Consider the following 16,587-nt stretch of genomic DNA (forward strand, 5'->3'; position numbering starts at 1 on the left):
CCACTGAGCCTGCCTCCCAATCTGTGTCCAGGGGCCCCGATCTAGCACAGTGGGCCACCACGGTTTCTAACAGCTACATTGGGTGCTCCCCTGGCAATTAATACTTGGCTTGTCTGGGACTAAGTCCACCATCCTCCCTGCCTCCTCCATATCTGCCTTGGGATCTTCCTCATCTGAGGAATGGCATAGTCACCTACCCAGTTGCCCAAGCCAGAAATACAGATGTTGTCCCTGATACAGCTTCTCCATTCAGAATTTCTTCCCGTTCGTATCTCCCAGCCACGGCTTATTCCAAGTGCTCTTTGAGAATAACATCATTTACTTCCAGAAAGTTCTTCCTTGTATGCAACTAAAATCCCTGGTGGTGCCATACTGTCGAGGTGGAGAGTGTACTGGCTGTGAAGTCACATAGACTTGGGTCCAACTTCTGTTCTCCTCATTGAGGAGCTGAGGAAGCACAGGCAAAGACTGTGTCTCTCTGGGTCTTTTTCCTCATCATAAAATGGGACTGATGAGCCTTACTGCAGTGAGTTTTTGTAAGTTACATAAGTAGGTTGTGACCTTCCTGGGTCACAGGATCTCAGCACTGGGTTCCCCGTTTGCTGTCATCCTGTGACACCTCAGCTGGCTACCCCTTCCTCCTTTTCTCCACCCATAGCCTCATCCTTGTGACTCGGCCACCATGTTCCAAGTGTGCCTAGTCCAGGGCTCCATCCTGAAGAAGGTGCTGGAGTCTCTTAAGGACCTCAGCATCGAGGCCAGCTGGGACATCAGCTTGAGCAGCATGAACCTGCCCAGCGTTGACTCGTCCCATGCCTCCCTGGCGTAGCTCATCCTGCGGTCCCAAGGTTTCCTTCCACACGTCAGGCTGTGACAGTGACTTGGCCATGGGCATGAACCCCACCACTCTGTGCAACATATAAAACTGTGTGGGCAATGAAGACATCATTATGCTAAGAGCTGAGGCTGATGCAGACACCTTGGCACTGGTATTGGAAGCTCCATTTCAAGAAAAGGTTTCAGGGGCTCCTGGTTAAGTGTCTCCCTTCAGCTCAGGTCATGATCTCAGGGTCCTGGGATACAGCCCCACATCAGGGCCCTGCTCTGACTCTGCGCCTCCCCCTGCTTGTGCTCTCTTTCTCAAATAAGTAAAAGCTTTACCAAAAAAAAAAAAAAAAAAAAAAAGAAAGAAAGAAAAGTTTTCAGCCTATGACATGAAGTTAATGGATTTATTTATTTAATTTTTAAAGATTTTATTTATTTATTAATTTGAGACACACACAGAGAGGCAAAGACATAGGCAGAGGGAGAAACAGACTCCCTGCAGGGGATCCTAATGTGGGACTCAATCCCAGGACCCCAGGATCATGCTGAGCCAAAGGCAGGTGCTCAACCGCTGAGCCACCCAGGCATCCCAAAGTTAATGGATTTAGATGCTGAACTTCGAATTCCAGAATCCGAGTGAAGCTGTACAGGAAAGATGTCTTCTGCTCAATATGCACCTGTACGCCGAGATCTCAGTCATCCTGGGGACCCTGGTGTAACCAGTTGTGCAAAAGACCTAGTGAGATTTTCTCCAAGGGCAGAAACCTGGGAACAGAAATATTAAGTTGTGATGTTGGTAGAGAGGAAGAGGCTGTCACCATAGAGACGAGTGAGCCAAGTACAGCTAACTTTTCACGGAGGTCCCTGAACTTCTTCACAGAAGTGGCCCCACCCTCCCCTGTGATAACACTCAATATGCTGCGCACGGACCCCTTGTTGTAGGGCATCAGATTGCTGGTGCCAGACAAGGGATGCACTATCTGGCTCCCAAGATCGAGGATGAAGAAGGATCTTAGGCCTCTTAAAATCCAAGAAAATAAGCTAAGCTCTCTGAGGATTGCTTCTGAGATGCTAGCATATACTTTTTAAAAAAGATTGCATTCATTCATTTGAGAGAGAGAGAGTGAGTGAGAGAATGAGAGAGAGCATGAGCAGGGGGAGAAGCAGAGGGAGGGGGAGGAGCAGAGGGAGAGGGAGAAGCAGTCTCCTCGTCAAGCAGAGCCCAATGAGGGGCTGGATCTCAGGACCCTGGGATCATGACCTGGGGCGAAGGCAGACGCTTAATCGGCTGAGCCACCCAGGTGCCCCTATATATACTTCAGTGTCTTCCGCAACTGAGTGTGTGCCTCTGAGTACATGTGCAGATAATAGTTTTCTGTAAATAACCATTTTTTCCTCCCATTCTCTATAATTTGGTTAGAGAATCAAGTCTAAGCAGATCTAGTCTTGTTCATCTGGAAATACTTCCGCCTTACCTAGAAATACTCCTCAGGATTTTTAGAACAGAAGGGGTTTGACTCTATGTGCAGTTTTAAGACTTGTTTTCAATTTAAAGGAGTTATTTGAATTTCAAAAGCAAACCAAGAGTTAAATAAGTAGAAGTAAATTGTTTAGCTTTACCCTTGGCGCATAAGATGCCAGTACATAGTAATCATAAAAAATTTTGCTATTTTTATCGTTTCTTTTGTTCTGGGAGTTCCTGATACCTGTCTCTGCATGGGCTTAATGGTCTTTGTCTGGCTGCGGTGCCGGTGCCCTGACACACTCCTGACCCCTCTGAAATGCTTCCTCAGCAAGACAAACCTCTCTGTGGGAATTTTAGGGGCAGGATCACTCGTAGGAGGCCTTGGTTGTTGCTAGATGCCGAGAAAACAAATATTGTTTTAGAAACATTAATAATTGAAAGGTTTTCAGCACAGAATTGGCCAGCATTAGGGGAATTGAAAATTAAGACTAAGACACTACCTCAAGCAGATTTTCTGATGAATAATTCACAGAGTTAATGCCCACAAAGATCTAGAAGAGAAAATACCTTCTGTGTCTGTGCTCCCCACCCCCGCCACTGGCTCCATCACCTTGACTTTTCCCTGAGCCCTTGGCAGAGGGGAAAGGGGCAACTGGGGAAGTAAATAAAAGGCAACAACACAACAGAGTTCTGATTTGAATTTGCATTGCAGTTTTGCCCACATGTTGCTGTGCAACCACAGATAAATTGTGTCCTTCTCTGAGAAGCAGTCCTACCAACCTTGAACAGACTAGGATTCTTTGAGGTCCAAGTGATGCAAGGGACTTTGAGTACCCACTGGAGGCCTCCATTCCCAGAAAGAGCAATCTCCCAAAGCATTTACAGGATCAGGTTTATTCCATTTCAGGTCTCCCTCCTTCCTTCCTTCACAGGTTTGCTGAGTGCCTGCTGGGTGCTAAACATAGGGGGTTTTGTTTCCCCAGTGGAGAAACTGCACAGGGAAATGGAATTCACAGTGACCTGGACAAAGATAGAGTGAAGCAGAGGTAGTGGGTGCAGGAGTGACATCTAAATTCAGCCTGAGGTGTGATCAGGGAAGGCTTTCTGGAGGAGGCAACACCTGACCTGAGTCCTATGGAGAGAGTTGGGTAGGAAAAGAAGGGAAGGAGGAGGGTATTCCAGGTTAGAGAGGAAATTTGTGTAAATCTCCAGTAGAGAGAGAAGGAAAAGTACTTTCGTGGGGACAGCAAGGGGACATGGGGCATGTAGGGGAGGGGCCCGGATAAGAGGCTGGACCCTGTAAGGCATTAAGGTCAAGTTAAGGCACTTGCCTGGACTTGATTCTGAGGGCAAGGGAGAGCCAGCAAAGGTGTAAGCAGGGTGCTGGGAACTCCATTGATTTGTTTTAGAAAGATCCTGGGAGTGGCGGGCAGAGCACTTGGCGGTGCGTGTTTTTTGGTGTAAACCCTCAGACTGTTGGTGTAAACCCTTCTCAGCCTGATCAAACAGATTGCCTGTCACTATTTTTGAAAAAATTTATTCTTCCTGTTTCTATGGTCCATCCAATCTCAAGCTGCGTTCCTGTCTCAGTTCATACATTACATCTGATCTCTGTGGCAGGCGGAGGGAATTTGTTTGGGTTCCCAAGATGGACATCCCCCTGCCATGCCCCCCAGTTGCAGAGTTAGCTCAGACTTGATCTTGCCAAGTTCAGGGTAGGAAGGCAGTCAGTCCCCAAGGAACACTGGCTTCCTAGACCAGACTTAGAGTGGAAGTCTCAAACTGGTGGCTCCTGCGGCAAATCCGGAACTGTGGTATGTTTTGTTGGAGCAGTGTTTTGTTTGGGGGAAAAAAATCAATATTTAAAAATCAGATTTCTCATAAAAAAGTCTGAGATTCTTATTTTCTAGAGGTAGCAGACATGGTGATCCCCTTCCTTCAAGGCAGCCACTGGCGGACACTGAGCGGCCTCTGCCCTGTGGATGGTCCCCTCTACTCCCTGTCACCTCCCTGTTCTGGGGAGTGGCTTCCATCACTCTCTGCCAGTTGCAATGCTGGTTTTCTCCTACAAAGTGAGGAAGAATGTAAACTATTTCTTGGTATCCACCTCTCCATCAAACACAGAAAAACGAGAGATGACAAAAAGAGCCACATATTTCAAGAAAAATGAGCACATATTTCTTTTTTTTCTAAAGATTTTATTTATTTATTCTTGAGAGACAGGCAGAGACATAGGCAGAGAGAGAAACAGGTTCCCCGTGGGGAGCCCGATGTGAGACTCAATCCCAGGACCCCAGGATCACTGCCTGAGCCCAAGGCAGATGCTCAACCACTGAGCCACCCAGGTGCCCCGAGAGCACACATTTCTTGATGGAAGTAAGAAAATCATTGTTTGATGTGTACACCACATGGGTCGGCTTGAAGGAGTACAGTCTAAGATGCTCTGACCAGTAAATCTGGCTCATGGGGCACTCATGCCTGTTACTCGTCTGGCCTGACCCTTGTGGGTTTGAGCCCTGGGGGACTTCAGAGTCCCAAATGTCAGAACCATCTTTTCTGTTGTTCTTCCCAGATTCCTGTGGCCTGGGTTCCCACCAAGGGGACACGTGTGGGATGTAGAGGTCTAGTTGGCTCAAGCCCTGCCTGGCTGCCCAGCCTTCTCCCAAATGAGCTCTGCTCATACCTGTGCATGTGTCTACTTTCATTTGGGTTGCAGGAGGAATGGATTCAAGGACTTTTAAAAAAATGCATAAAAGCCATTTGTCTGCTAGAGCTCCTTCACGTACCTTCAGGGCAAACTAAAGCCAAGGAAGGGGACTGACCTACCCATTGTCGCCTGCATGGTCCTGTGTGGGAACAGAGTCTGTGCCCTGCTTCTTTGTTCCCCTGGCTGCAGGCTGAGTGAGGCCCCTGCCCTCTCGGGCTCTATCCTCTGCTCTGCTGTGCTGCTAAACTCTCTGCACAGTTCACCCAGTGTTGTAAACTCTACATGGACCAAGCCAGAAATGAGTTTGGAGCAGAGGTGGTCAGCCTCAGGGTGTGCTGGCAGGTGGGGATGGAGGCTGGGGCTGCCGGTCTCAGGGAGCCAGCAATTCGGGTCCTTAAGTGACATCTGTGGGCGGGCACTTCTGATTTCTGGCCCCAGCTCGGAGCAACTTGCAGGTGGAAGTGGTGCCCTGTTCTGCCCTGCTTCCCTGCCGCCTGGCGGACGCCTTAGCCAGTGAATGCGGAGTTCATTCATTCATTCATTCATTCATTCATCCCTCTTCAGTTTCTCCTGTCTTCAGCAAGCATTCACCTCCATCCGCATTGTGCCAGGCCGTGGGTGGGTACCTGGGGCCAGGGCAGGGAGGGGCTGGGCAGAAAGAGCAGCCAAGTGACAGCAGTGCAGCTTGAGTGGGGAGGGAGCTGCCTGTGAGGAGAGTCACGCAGGCCCTTGGGCTCATTGCAATGACAACTGTCATTGAGGTTTATTGAGGGCCTACTGTGTGCGCCGGGCCCCACAGGGCTTTACACAAATGAGTTTACCCTTTACCATCCCTTGGAGGACCTGCTTTCATCCCTTTTACAGATGATGATGATGGATGACCCTGAGGATCCAGAAGGTGAAGGCACATGTTCCTTGCATGTGTCGGAGTGAAGACTGGTGCCCAGGGATTCTGCATCCAGAGTCTGTCCTCAAAATCACTGCCCAGTCTAGGATTGGCTTGAGGCCACCCTGTGCCCACACTGGGGTTAATGTGATATGGAAGCGAAGGATTTTCATCAGGAAGAAAAGGATTCTAGGCAAGTTTTCACAAAGTCCAACTGACATCCATTGAGGAGAGACTCAGATGAGCCCACAAGGTAACTCTTGTCAACAGTCACATTTATGACCTTGACAAACTTGATGAATGTGCGACTTTCAACCTCTGTTGCTTCCCGTATTGTCACCTTTCATATTTTGAGAACTAATATTACAACCAAGGTTTGACCAGTTTCCCCAGCAATGCTGATTCAACCCATTCATTGTGAAGTAGGTATTGAGCACCTACTGTGTGCAGAGCATGCTTCTAAAGATGCTGGAGACACAATGATACACCCACTGTGAAAAGCAATTATTCTAGGCTCCAAGGACACAGCAGTGAGCAAAATCGACCCAGTCCCTGCTCCTATGGAGTGGGAGACTTATAGGCGAGGCAGATTTTAATCCCAGAATCACACAAGGAAGTGTAAGTGACAACCAGCACTACGTGCTGTAAAAGAGAGGGACGTGGTGGCCTGAGAGTGTGTCCTGGGGAGACTGGTGGGGTGGTGGGAGCAGGACAGCCTTCCCCAGGGAAGTGACATGGGAGCTGAGCTCTGCAGGAAGAGTAGTCAGTAACCAGGTGAAGGGGCAGAGCATATTCTAGATAGAGGACTTGCTGCTGCAAAGGTCCTGGGTCGGTGGGTCTGTGGAACTGAAGGCCTCACAGAGAGGAATGAGTTTTGTGATGAGGCTGGAATGGTGAGCAAAGGTCAGACCCTTGATGGTGGTGGCGGGAATTTTGTTCTTTACCCTGAGAGCAGGGGAAGGTCAGCAGAGCATTATCAGTTAGCTTTGGCTGTGTAACAAACTATCCCCAAACGTAATAATTTTAAGCAACTACATCTTATTTAGCTGGGGCTGGCCTGTAGGGCAAAAATTTGTTCTGGGCTCAGTTGGTGGCTCCTCTGGTCTGAGTCAGGCCCGGCTAATCGTAGGTGGACTTGTTCAAGCGTCTGTGCTCAGCTGGTGGGTCATGTGGGGCTGGCTGGTTTATGATGGCCTCGGTAAGGATGGCGGGGGGGGGGGTTGCTGGAGACTCTCCTCAGGTGACAGGGTAGCCCAGGCCTGGTGATAGGATGGTTGGAGAGTGTAAAGTGTGTGAACAAAAGCCACAGGCCTCCTAGGGCCTAGACCCAAAAGTGCAGAGCATCACTTCCTGTTGGTCAGAGCAAATCACGAGATCAGCCCAGGTTGAGGGGATGAAAAAGTAGACTCTTCCTCTCCATGCAAGGAGTTGCTAAACATTAGGGTCATTTTTGCCCACTACCATGAAGATTTTAGGTAAAAGAGTGATTCTTTTTAGAGGTTTAAAAAGATCCCTTTAGCTTCTGAGGGGAGAATGGATGGGAGGCAGTACTTACCTAATATCTGTTCCTTCCGCCATTATTAGTAACAGAAAGCCAGTTTTTATTCCTACACATTGCTTCCTAGAATAAAGACTGGACTTCCTCAGCTCCATGTAGCTGTGTTGTATGAGACTTTTGGGGAGTCTCCTCACAAAAGAAGGTCAAGCCTTTCTTCTCTCCTTCTTCCCCCTGCTCTCCTTGATGTGTTGAATGGAGATGTATTGGTGGAGTTTGGGCAGCCACATTGGACCATGAGGATGCAGACTTCATCCTATGGAGGGTGGAATGGAGATCCAGAGGAGCTGGGGTCCTGATCACTCTTTGGAGACACTGTACCAGTTTGGACCGCCGGCCCCACATGGCCACTAATGGCTCACAGCTTTCCCTTCTCTGGAGAGTTGCCTGTTTGGACTGGAGCTGTTCCACCCAGGAGGTTATGTTTGGTGAGGGTGTGGAGGTACAAAGGGCCTGCCTCCCTTTGGCTGATGGTAGGACCTACTCCAAGCTTCAGTAGATGCTCCAGAGCCCCCCACGGGGTCTGTCTGAGGCCAATCTCCAGCCCCATCCTGTGTCTCTTACTGTGCTTCTCCTTGGAACACCCTTTCCATAAACCTTACAAGAACCCCCATCTCAGGCTCTGTTTCTAGACACCCTGCTCTGCTCTCTCCCCACAATGAGCCACAGACTAAGAGTCTGGCTTACCCACCAGGCTCCTGGCTCAGAATGAACCTTAATCACTAGACTCAATTCATTTCGCTCACAGTTTTGCAGTGGACAGGGGAGGAGAGGTCCAGTGCTTGACTCCAACAGGGCAGGCCCCATGGTGTGAAAAACTCAAGAAAAATAAACTTCTTCCAGGCTGGGCCGGGAGATGGAGGCCAAGGGAGTGCTCAGGAAGGGAGGCTTCAGATCTGGTCAGTGTGTGAGGCCCACCAGCCGAGCGAGGCCCTCCCCTTCCCGCCTCCCTGCTCCAGGACTGTTTGAAGTCTGTGAGTTGCCTGGGCTGCTGGATGGACAGCATTTGTAAGCAACTCTCTCCCCGCCCAGTTAATAATTCAGGAGCCAGCGCCTGCAGCCAACCCATCATTCCAACCCCGCTGCACCCTGAACGCCAAGCTAGTGGACAGGAAAGAAAAAATCACCATACCCACTTGAAAAATGGTCCTTGCTTCAAGTGCTTGCTGTGTCCCCCGTGCTGGGGTGGGAGAGAGCTGAGTTGAGACATAGCTGCTGGGCAGACAGTGAGAGAAGGCTGGAGCTGTGCCGAGGGTGCAGGCGTGCACATGGAACGGTGTTTAATTTTTGAATCCTGAGCCACATTTGTTTTCGGACAGTGGGATGTAGTTGCTAGAGTGCAGACCTTGGAGGACCCAGCTTTCTTCTTCTGATTCGGCTGTTTATCCTTCACTCACTGTCTCTACCATTCATTCATTCATTTTGCAACCATTGTTGCCACTGATGAGCAAGGGGCATTGATGATAAAGGAAGAGTAAGGGAGTGACACCTGTCAGGGAGGCAGACACATACAATGAGAGCTGCCATGCTTAAGGGGCTCGAAGCACAGCTGGCTGGGGGCTCTGCATGTGGGGGAGGCCTGTCGCCTGGGTATGCCATGGCCCTAAATGCCCAAAGCAAGGAGGGCAAGGTAGAGCAATTAATGGTTAAGATCATGGACTCTGGGGCTAGACTGCCTGGGTTCAAATCCCAGCCCCACCACACATGTACACAGAATTGGCCTCTGTGTGCCTCAGTTTCCCCATGTATAAAACTGAGTTAATAATGGGAGACTGAGACAAACTACTCCTTATTGTTAAGACAATGAATAGAGACTGAGAGCAAAATGAAAAACCCAAACCCTGACAAAGACAAAGTGCTGACAACTGTAAGTAAAGCTACTTTCAGAAAGTGACTTGACAGGTTCTTACAATGTGGTACGCACTTACGTACCAGCCAGCAGTCCCACCTGTGGGTATTCACCCAAATGAAATGCTAAACTTATGTTCATACAGAAACCTGTACGTTAATGTTTATTACTCGCTTCGTAACCTCCTCGATTGGGAAACAACCCAAATGCCTCTCAACCAGAGAACTGATGGACTGTGGAACATTATTCAGCACTAAACAGACAATGTGGCTGTTTAAATGGCTAAGTGAAGGTGGCAGGCTTATAAGGCTCCTATGTACTGTGTGATTCCACGTGTGTGACATTCTGGAAAACCATATGGACAGGAAACTGGTCAGCAGTGCTGGGGTGGGAGGAACTGGCCAAAAGGGGCAAGAGGGAGATTTTGGGGGTGTGATGAAACTTATTTGGTATTCAGGGTGTGGTGGCAGATGCCTGACCATCATGTGCATGCTTGTCAAAAATCATAGAACCGTATGCAAAAAAGGGTAAATTTACTGCGTGTGAATTCCAACAGGTTTGAGGTGGTATATATCGAGGTTTTGAAGGAAGTAGCAGGAGTCCAGGAAGGGAAATGTATTTAGGTCAGTTTGTTGAAGATCCTTGAATGCTGTGTCAGACCCTTTGGACAGTAGGAGGATTCATAAGTTTTTAAGCAGTTAAGGAATATAGGTAGATTTTTGTGTCAGAAAGATCTCTGCGTTCTCTGTTCAGGAGCAGAAGCCTTTGAGTGTGTGGTCCTGCAACTACCTTCAGAAATGTTCATTGACTCCTCCCTCTTTTTGAAAAGAATTAGAATTAGTGACTAATATTGAAAAATCAGGAGATTTTACATAGAATTCTGGATTTCTGGCTTGTGTTTAGACAGGGTGCATGTTCTCCAGTGTGCCAGAGCTCCATACCTATGTCAGTTTTAGGCTCCAGGGGGCTAAAGGGCATTTGAGGGGGAATAGAGCAAGGGCAACGGTGCTTCCCAGCCCTGGCTACACATTATCATCACCTGGGGAGCTTTAAACACTTCTGATGCCCGGGCATCTGTATCTTGTAATTGTTCCCAAGGTGGTCCTGCTGTGCAGCTGGGGCTGGGAACCACTGGTCTGGGGGGCAGGGAAGAGGACAGCCTGGATTAGGGGGTCAGCAGTGGGGGAGGGGAGATGCTAGGGACTGATGGGACCAGGGGCTGAGGCAGGGGCAGGCTCCATTGTGACAAGGGTCCCTGCTTGAACAATGGAGGGGGATGATGCCGTTTGCTGAGAAGGGATGCAGGAGGCAGCGGTCAGGGGAAGGTGGTGAGCTCGTTTTGGCCACGCTATGTCCAAGGAGTCTGTGGCCTCCAGGCTGAGGGCTCCAGTGTGCAGTGCTCAGCTTTGCTGTCCCTACAGCTTTGCCTCTGTGCACCCTCTGCCCACCTCTGAGAAAGGAGAGCAGGGCAGCGATGGGGATGTGAGGAGGTGAGGCAGCCCCAGAGCCTGCCGGGAGCTTCTCTGGTCTGCCTAGGTCATGAGTGCTCTGCTCCTGCTGAACGACTTGGCCTAGACGAGGAGGACACGTGGTGCTCTCCAACCGAGAGAGCTGGGTTGATGGCTGAAACCTATCGAACCATCTGCCGATCCATCCTGACTTCTAAGCAGATGCTATGGTTCTATTGCTTTTTGTGTTTGTTTTGTTTTGTTTTGTTTTTTGTTTTTTTTGTTTTGGTCAATACATTGTCCATGTTAGCAGTCCTGATCCTTGTGTGCCTGTGAGTGAAGCAAGGCAGAAACTGCCATGCCCATTTTATAAACGAGGAAAGGGAAGGGTCTAAACATTTAGTACGGCATAGAAGATACTTAATATACATTTTCACATAACCATCCTACCTATGCATGAAATAGGGGTTATTGTTCCCATATTCTAGGTGAGGAAACCAAGCTCATAAATGTTAAGCATTTTGCCCCAGATCACCAGCTGGAAGGTAGCAAAGCTGGCAGCTAAGCCCTCCTCTCAACATAGTTCTTTGGTGTGTTTGCAATTCGCTGCTGACTCGGCCGGGAACACACACACATACACACACTCAGCCTCTCCAGACACCTTTTATTGTCTTTGGTGCCCCCTCTGCTTTCTTTCTGGAACCTAGTGGACGTTTTTGTTGACTGTTCTGACTTCCAGTCCTCAGTGGACACCCTCACTCCCCAGGGTCTGTGTGGTCAGCCCCCAGGGAAGGGTTTCATTGTCCTGAGAAAGGGCAGACAGAGGCCTCAGTCTTCCCACCCAACTAGGACACGTTCGCTAAATGGTCCAGAGCTGACTCATCCCGGCCATTCTTGGCTGGGTTGGTTTCTGTCACCATTTAGGATTGATCATGGCATTGTCTTGCCATAGGAAGCACTGTCCAACCGTCTCCACAAAGACGATCTCTGGCCTCCCTTCTTGTCTCTTCCTCCTCTGAGATGCACATAGAGATAGATAAGGGGCACTGGGGAGCGTTTGCTTCTGGGAAGTTTCTGGGCTGAAGCTACCTGGAAACACTGCTCAAAATGAAAGGGAAAAGCTCTCTTGGAGGATGCTCTTCAGGGATGGGGTTCCTGGAACACAGCCGTCATGAGTGTCCTCTCCGAATGCTGCTGGCTCTTGTGGGCAGCACATCTGACCGAGCTTGACAGGGATCCAGCAACCCCAAGGCTGCGGTTCCCCGCGGTTGGTGCTTCCTTCAGCTGGCTCTCGACATGGACAGTTCCGGCTGTGGCTGGTGCTTGCTTCTTCGGAGCTGATCACGGTTGCTATTGGTTATAGATGGTGTTCATCGCTTAGCATGGTTTCTTCATGGGAGTTTCTAACTTCAGATGGTTCTAAATAGAGTTGGTTTGCTGCTGATCACAATTGTCCCCACCAATGAGTTTTGGCACCGGTGGTCCCACCTCGATGTTTCTCAATACAGATGGTTTTGTCATTGATGGTTTCTGTCAGGGATGGTTGGTCACTGGGGCTCACAATGGTATGGCCAAGGGAGGTTGATGCACGTAGGCCTAGCATCGATGGCTCTTCATACAGATGTCCTCAACAGTGCTTCTCAGTAGAGATGGTCTCACCGTCGATTGCTGATTGTCAGTGTGGATGGTGCTCATCATCAATAGTTCTCGCTACACGGGACCCTGCTACAAATGAGGCTTCTCCATGGTTCCGAACTGTCAGTGTATACTTTTTTAAAGGCATTTGTATTGGCAATAACCACTCTGGGTGAAGTCTAGGTTGGCTGGGTCCTCACGTCTGTATTTTTCAAGAACCTGGTGGCCAGTGGGCCTGCTCATAAAGGCATACACATCTGGGCAGGCTGCTCCCCCTTGGCAACCTGGTCGCCAGCTTTGACCTTGCCCCCAGCCTTGTCCTCCTGAGGACTGGTGTTACTTTGCACACCACTTTGCACATTGCCGTCCACTGGGATGTTCTGGCAGCTGCTGGCCTGGCTGGTGGGAAGGCTGCTGACGGAGCTGAGCAGCCCACTACTCACCCGGTAGTTTAGGGCACTGCTGCCCAGGCTGATGAAGCTCATGCTGGTCAGGCTGCTGTCCCTGCTGCTGGGCAGGCTGGTCTCACTTTTCCCCTCCAGTCTGCTTGACGCTGTGGGCTTGGCTGGCTAGCCGGTTCCCTATCTGGCTGGGCGAGTAAACAGCGCACAGCTGGCTGGTCAGGGCGCTGCCGGCCTGGGTGAGGAGCCTTCTCTGCAACCTCAAGATTGGAGTGCTGCCCAACAGGCTGACCTCACTGTTCTCCTCATCCCCTGCATATCCGCTGCTCAACAGGCTGATGTCACTGTCACTGCATTTCCCCAAGCTGGACTGTTGCAGGCTCAGCAAGCCGCTCTCACTGCTCCATGGGTTTCTTAGGCTACCCCCTGAAACTCTCAGGGGCTTCTGAGTTGCTCCTGTGTCATGGTGTGGCCAAGTGGGTGGCTGGGACTCTACGCTGGGGGGCAAGAGGCTTGGAGCTTGGCCCTGAGCATTCCAGGCAGCAGACTCCCCGTTTCTACCCTGGAGGAAGGTGGGGGGCAACTGATCTGGTTTATCCAGGGGGAGGAGGCCCTGGGAGGCCTGTGAGTGGTGTGTCTGGCTTATCTGGGGAGAGGAGGCTCAATTTATAGGGTGGCCTTTCAAAGGGGAGTGTTCTGATTGGCTGGCCCGGTTCCCATGGTGATGGGTTTATGAGGCGGGGTGGGGTGGGAGGGAGAACAATGCTGACCTGGCACCAGTTACATCAGTGGCTGGGGCTGGAGGTGGGCAGGAAGGGGCTTAGGGCCAGAGAGTGTGGCGAGAACCACCTTGCTGGGGACACTGCATGCAAGGCCTATGACCTCGGCTTTGTCATGTCAGGAGGCCTGGGTGTGCATCCCAGCTGAGCCCCTTCTGAGCTGTATTTCTTTAGGATGCCACTTCTTCCGAGCCTCTTGTTCCATGCTGAGAACTTTGGGAGGACAGAGAGAATATGACAGTCAGGAGTTTATCCTATACTCTGTGCCAGACCTCCAAGGCCCCGGCTTGTCTGGCTCCTCTCTCTCAGCCTGGTCCCACATCACACCCTACTCCTTCCTCACCTCGATGGGGGTCACACTGGCTGTTTTCTTATTCTGAGCTCTGGCTGGCTATAGGGCCTTTGCACTGGCTATTCCTACCACCTGGAATGCTCTTCCCTCAGCCCCTTGGCCTTCAAGCTTCACCTCAAGTGTCCCCCAGGAAGTTTCCCTGGCCTCTACAACAAGGTCCCTCTATAATTTTTTTGTGTCACTTCCTAATTTATGTGCCTCGTGGCATCAAACACAGTTTGCAAGTCTTTTTATGTGTCGGTTACATCCTGCCAGTTCCCTCTGCTAGATATCTTAGTGAGGGCAAAGATTTTGATCTCTTATTGTCTGCTGTGACTCCGATGCCCAGCATACTGCCTGACACATAGTAGATGCTCATTAGACATTTGCTGAATGGATGAATGAATGAACTGCTCTGGGGTGTGCATCCCAACCACCTAGGGAACTTTTAAAAAACACGTTTGGATTTTCTAGGACCATGGTTCTCTACCCTGGCTCTACATCAGGATGGTCCACAAATGCCTGAATCCCACTTACAGAGGTTCTGAGTTAATTGATCTGGGTGAGGCTTTGCACCAGAATTTTAAAATGCTCTCTAGGTGATTCCAATGTGCAGCCAGCACGGAGCACTACCGTGCCAGGAGGCTAGGTTCTGCCTGGTGTGCTTCTCGTTGGTGATTCTGTGTGCTACTCTGGCTAAGTAGCATTGTAGATGAGAACACCTGACAGGGTACTTATTAGTAGATGCTGAATAGATTTCTGCTGAATTACTGGATGAGTCAAAATAAAATTCATTGTCCCCTAAAGGGTTCATAGTTGGGTTTTAAGGGCTTGGGGAATTCATTGAAATTGTAAGCAGAATTTGTGATGAGCTACATATATGCTTTCCCACCAGGAAGGAGTCACAGCTTTTGTCAGATTCTTAAGGGTAGCCATGATCCGCAAAAGAGCAAGAAGCATAACAACTGAACTGTTGTCTTAGCATTTGGGAGACAGCTGGCCCTGGTGCTTAGCCTGACTGTATAGGTCTAGAGAGGGCTGGCTGGCTCTGTTTGGGATGCAGTGTGTGGGGAGGAGGAAGGCCCTCCTTGGAGAGTGTGCCACTCAGCCCCTTGGCAGTCATCAGTGCGTCTGTGTTAATTATCACTGTCGTCTTTATTATGAATTCCTTTCCTGTTGCCTGGGGCCATTCAGCTTCCCTCTGCTGTACACGGAGGCATCTCTTTTGCTGTGGAAATCCTGATCCTTCTGGGAGATATGAGGGGCTTCTCATAGCTGCTAGGGGTCAGAAGGGAAGGGACAGACATGGTGGCTTAGCAGTGATGCCAGAGGAGGTAGTGTGGTGGGACTGAACTGTTGTGAGAAGCAGGGACCAGGTCTAGCTTTAGGGGGCTGGCAGGAGAGAGGCAGGGTTGGGCACCAGGCACGTAGGCTGAGGCTCAGGACTGGCTCTGCCCCTACATGAATACAAAGCAGGGCAGGTGCCCCAGTGCTGGGAATTAATGGGGAGTATACTGTGACTCACTCCTGTCCCCATCCCACCTACCCCAGTCACAGTGCACAGTGGGCCAGGGGAGTGGAGTGAACACCTGGGGGTTTGTGCCGAGACCAGAACCCCACCCCTACTCTCTGGCTTATGTAACACCAGAGTCAGTAGTAGCCCATGGATATGGCCGGACTGTGTCAATAGCTGTGGCTTGGACCCTGAACTTTATGGTCAACTAATATTCGATAAAGGAGGAAAGACTATCCATTGGAAGAAAGACAGTCTCTTCAATAAATGGTGCTGGGAAAATTGGACATCCACATGCAGAAGAATGAAACTAGACCACTCCCTTGCACCATACACAAAGATAAACTCAAAATGGATGAAAGATCTAAATGTGAGACAAGATTCCATCAAAATCCTAGAGGAGAACACAGGCAACACCCTTTTTGAACTCGGCCATAGTAACTTCTTGCAAGATACATCCACGAAGGCAAAAGAAACAAAAGCAAAAATGAACTATTGGGACTTCATCAAGATAAGAAGCTTTTGCACAGCAAAGGATACAGTCAACAAAACTCAAAGACAACCTACAGAATGGGAGAAGATATTTGCAAATGACATATCAGATAAAGGGCTAGTTTCCAAGATCTATAAAGAACTTATTAAACTCAACACCAAAGAAACAAACAATCCAGTCATGAAATGGGCAGAAGACATGAAGAGAAATCTCACAGAGGAAGACATAGACATGGCCAACATGCATATGAGAAAATGCTCTGCATCACTTGCCATCAGGGAAATACAAATCAAAACCACAATGAGATACCACCTCACACCAGTGAGAATGGGGAAAATTAACAAGGCAGGAAACCACAAATGTTGGAGAGGATGCGGAGAAAAGGGAACCCTCTTACACTGTTGGTGGGAATGTGAACTGGTGCAGCCACTCTGGAAAACTGTGTGGAGGTTCCTCAAGCAGTTAAAAATAGACCTGCCCTACGACCCAGCAATTGCACTGTTGGGGATTTACCCCAAAGATACAGATGCAATGAAACGCCGGGACACCTGCACCCCGATGTTTATAGCAGCAATGGCCACAATAGCCAAACTGTGGAAGGAGCCTCGGTGTCCATCGAAAGATGAATGGATAAAGAAGATGTGGTTTATGTATACAATGGAATATTCCTCAGCTATTAGAAATGACAAATACCCACCAT

The 16,587-nt window shown here is 49.6% G+C and overlaps 1 protein-coding gene and 1 pseudogene across 1 annotated transcript; one reads left to right on the plus strand and one right to left on the minus strand.

Annotated features, from left to right (window-relative positions):
- The first annotated feature begins 682 nt into the window (after positions 1 to 682).
- On the plus strand, positions 683 to 1,841 carry LOC112640005 (proliferating cell nuclear antigen-like; annotated as a pseudogene).
- Positions 1,842 to 11,379: 9,538 nt separating this feature from the next.
- C6H16orf82 (chromosome 6 C16orf82 homolog) lies at positions 11,380 to 15,188 on the minus strand. The gene is made up of 2 exons (XM_025478531.1): positions 15,092 to 15,188; positions 11,380 to 13,431 (listed from the first exon to the last, which is right to left on the minus strand). The coding sequence occupies exons 1-2, from the start codon at positions 15,186 to 15,188 to the stop codon at positions 12,896 to 12,898; spliced, it is 633 nt and encodes a 210-aa protein (XP_025334316.1). The 3' UTR covers positions 11,380 to 12,895.
- Positions 15,189 to 16,587: the final 1,399 nt, after the last annotated feature.

Source organism: Canis lupus, chromosome 6 (genome assembly GCF_003254725.2).
Source record: "Canis lupus dingo isolate Sandy chromosome 6, ASM325472v2, whole genome shotgun sequence".
Lineage (NCBI taxonomy): Eukaryota > Metazoa > Chordata > Mammalia > Carnivora > Canidae > Canis > Canis lupus.

Coding starts and splice junctions, on each gene's coding strand:
- C6H16orf82 (XM_025478531.1), bottom strand. CDS start 15,188: ATGTCTGTCCCTTCCCTTCTGACCCCTAGCAGCTATGAGAAGCCCCTC. Junction 13,432..15,091: donor AGCAAAAGAGATGCCTCCGT/GTACAGCAGAGG, acceptor CTATAAATTGAG/CCTCCTCTCCCCAGATAAGC.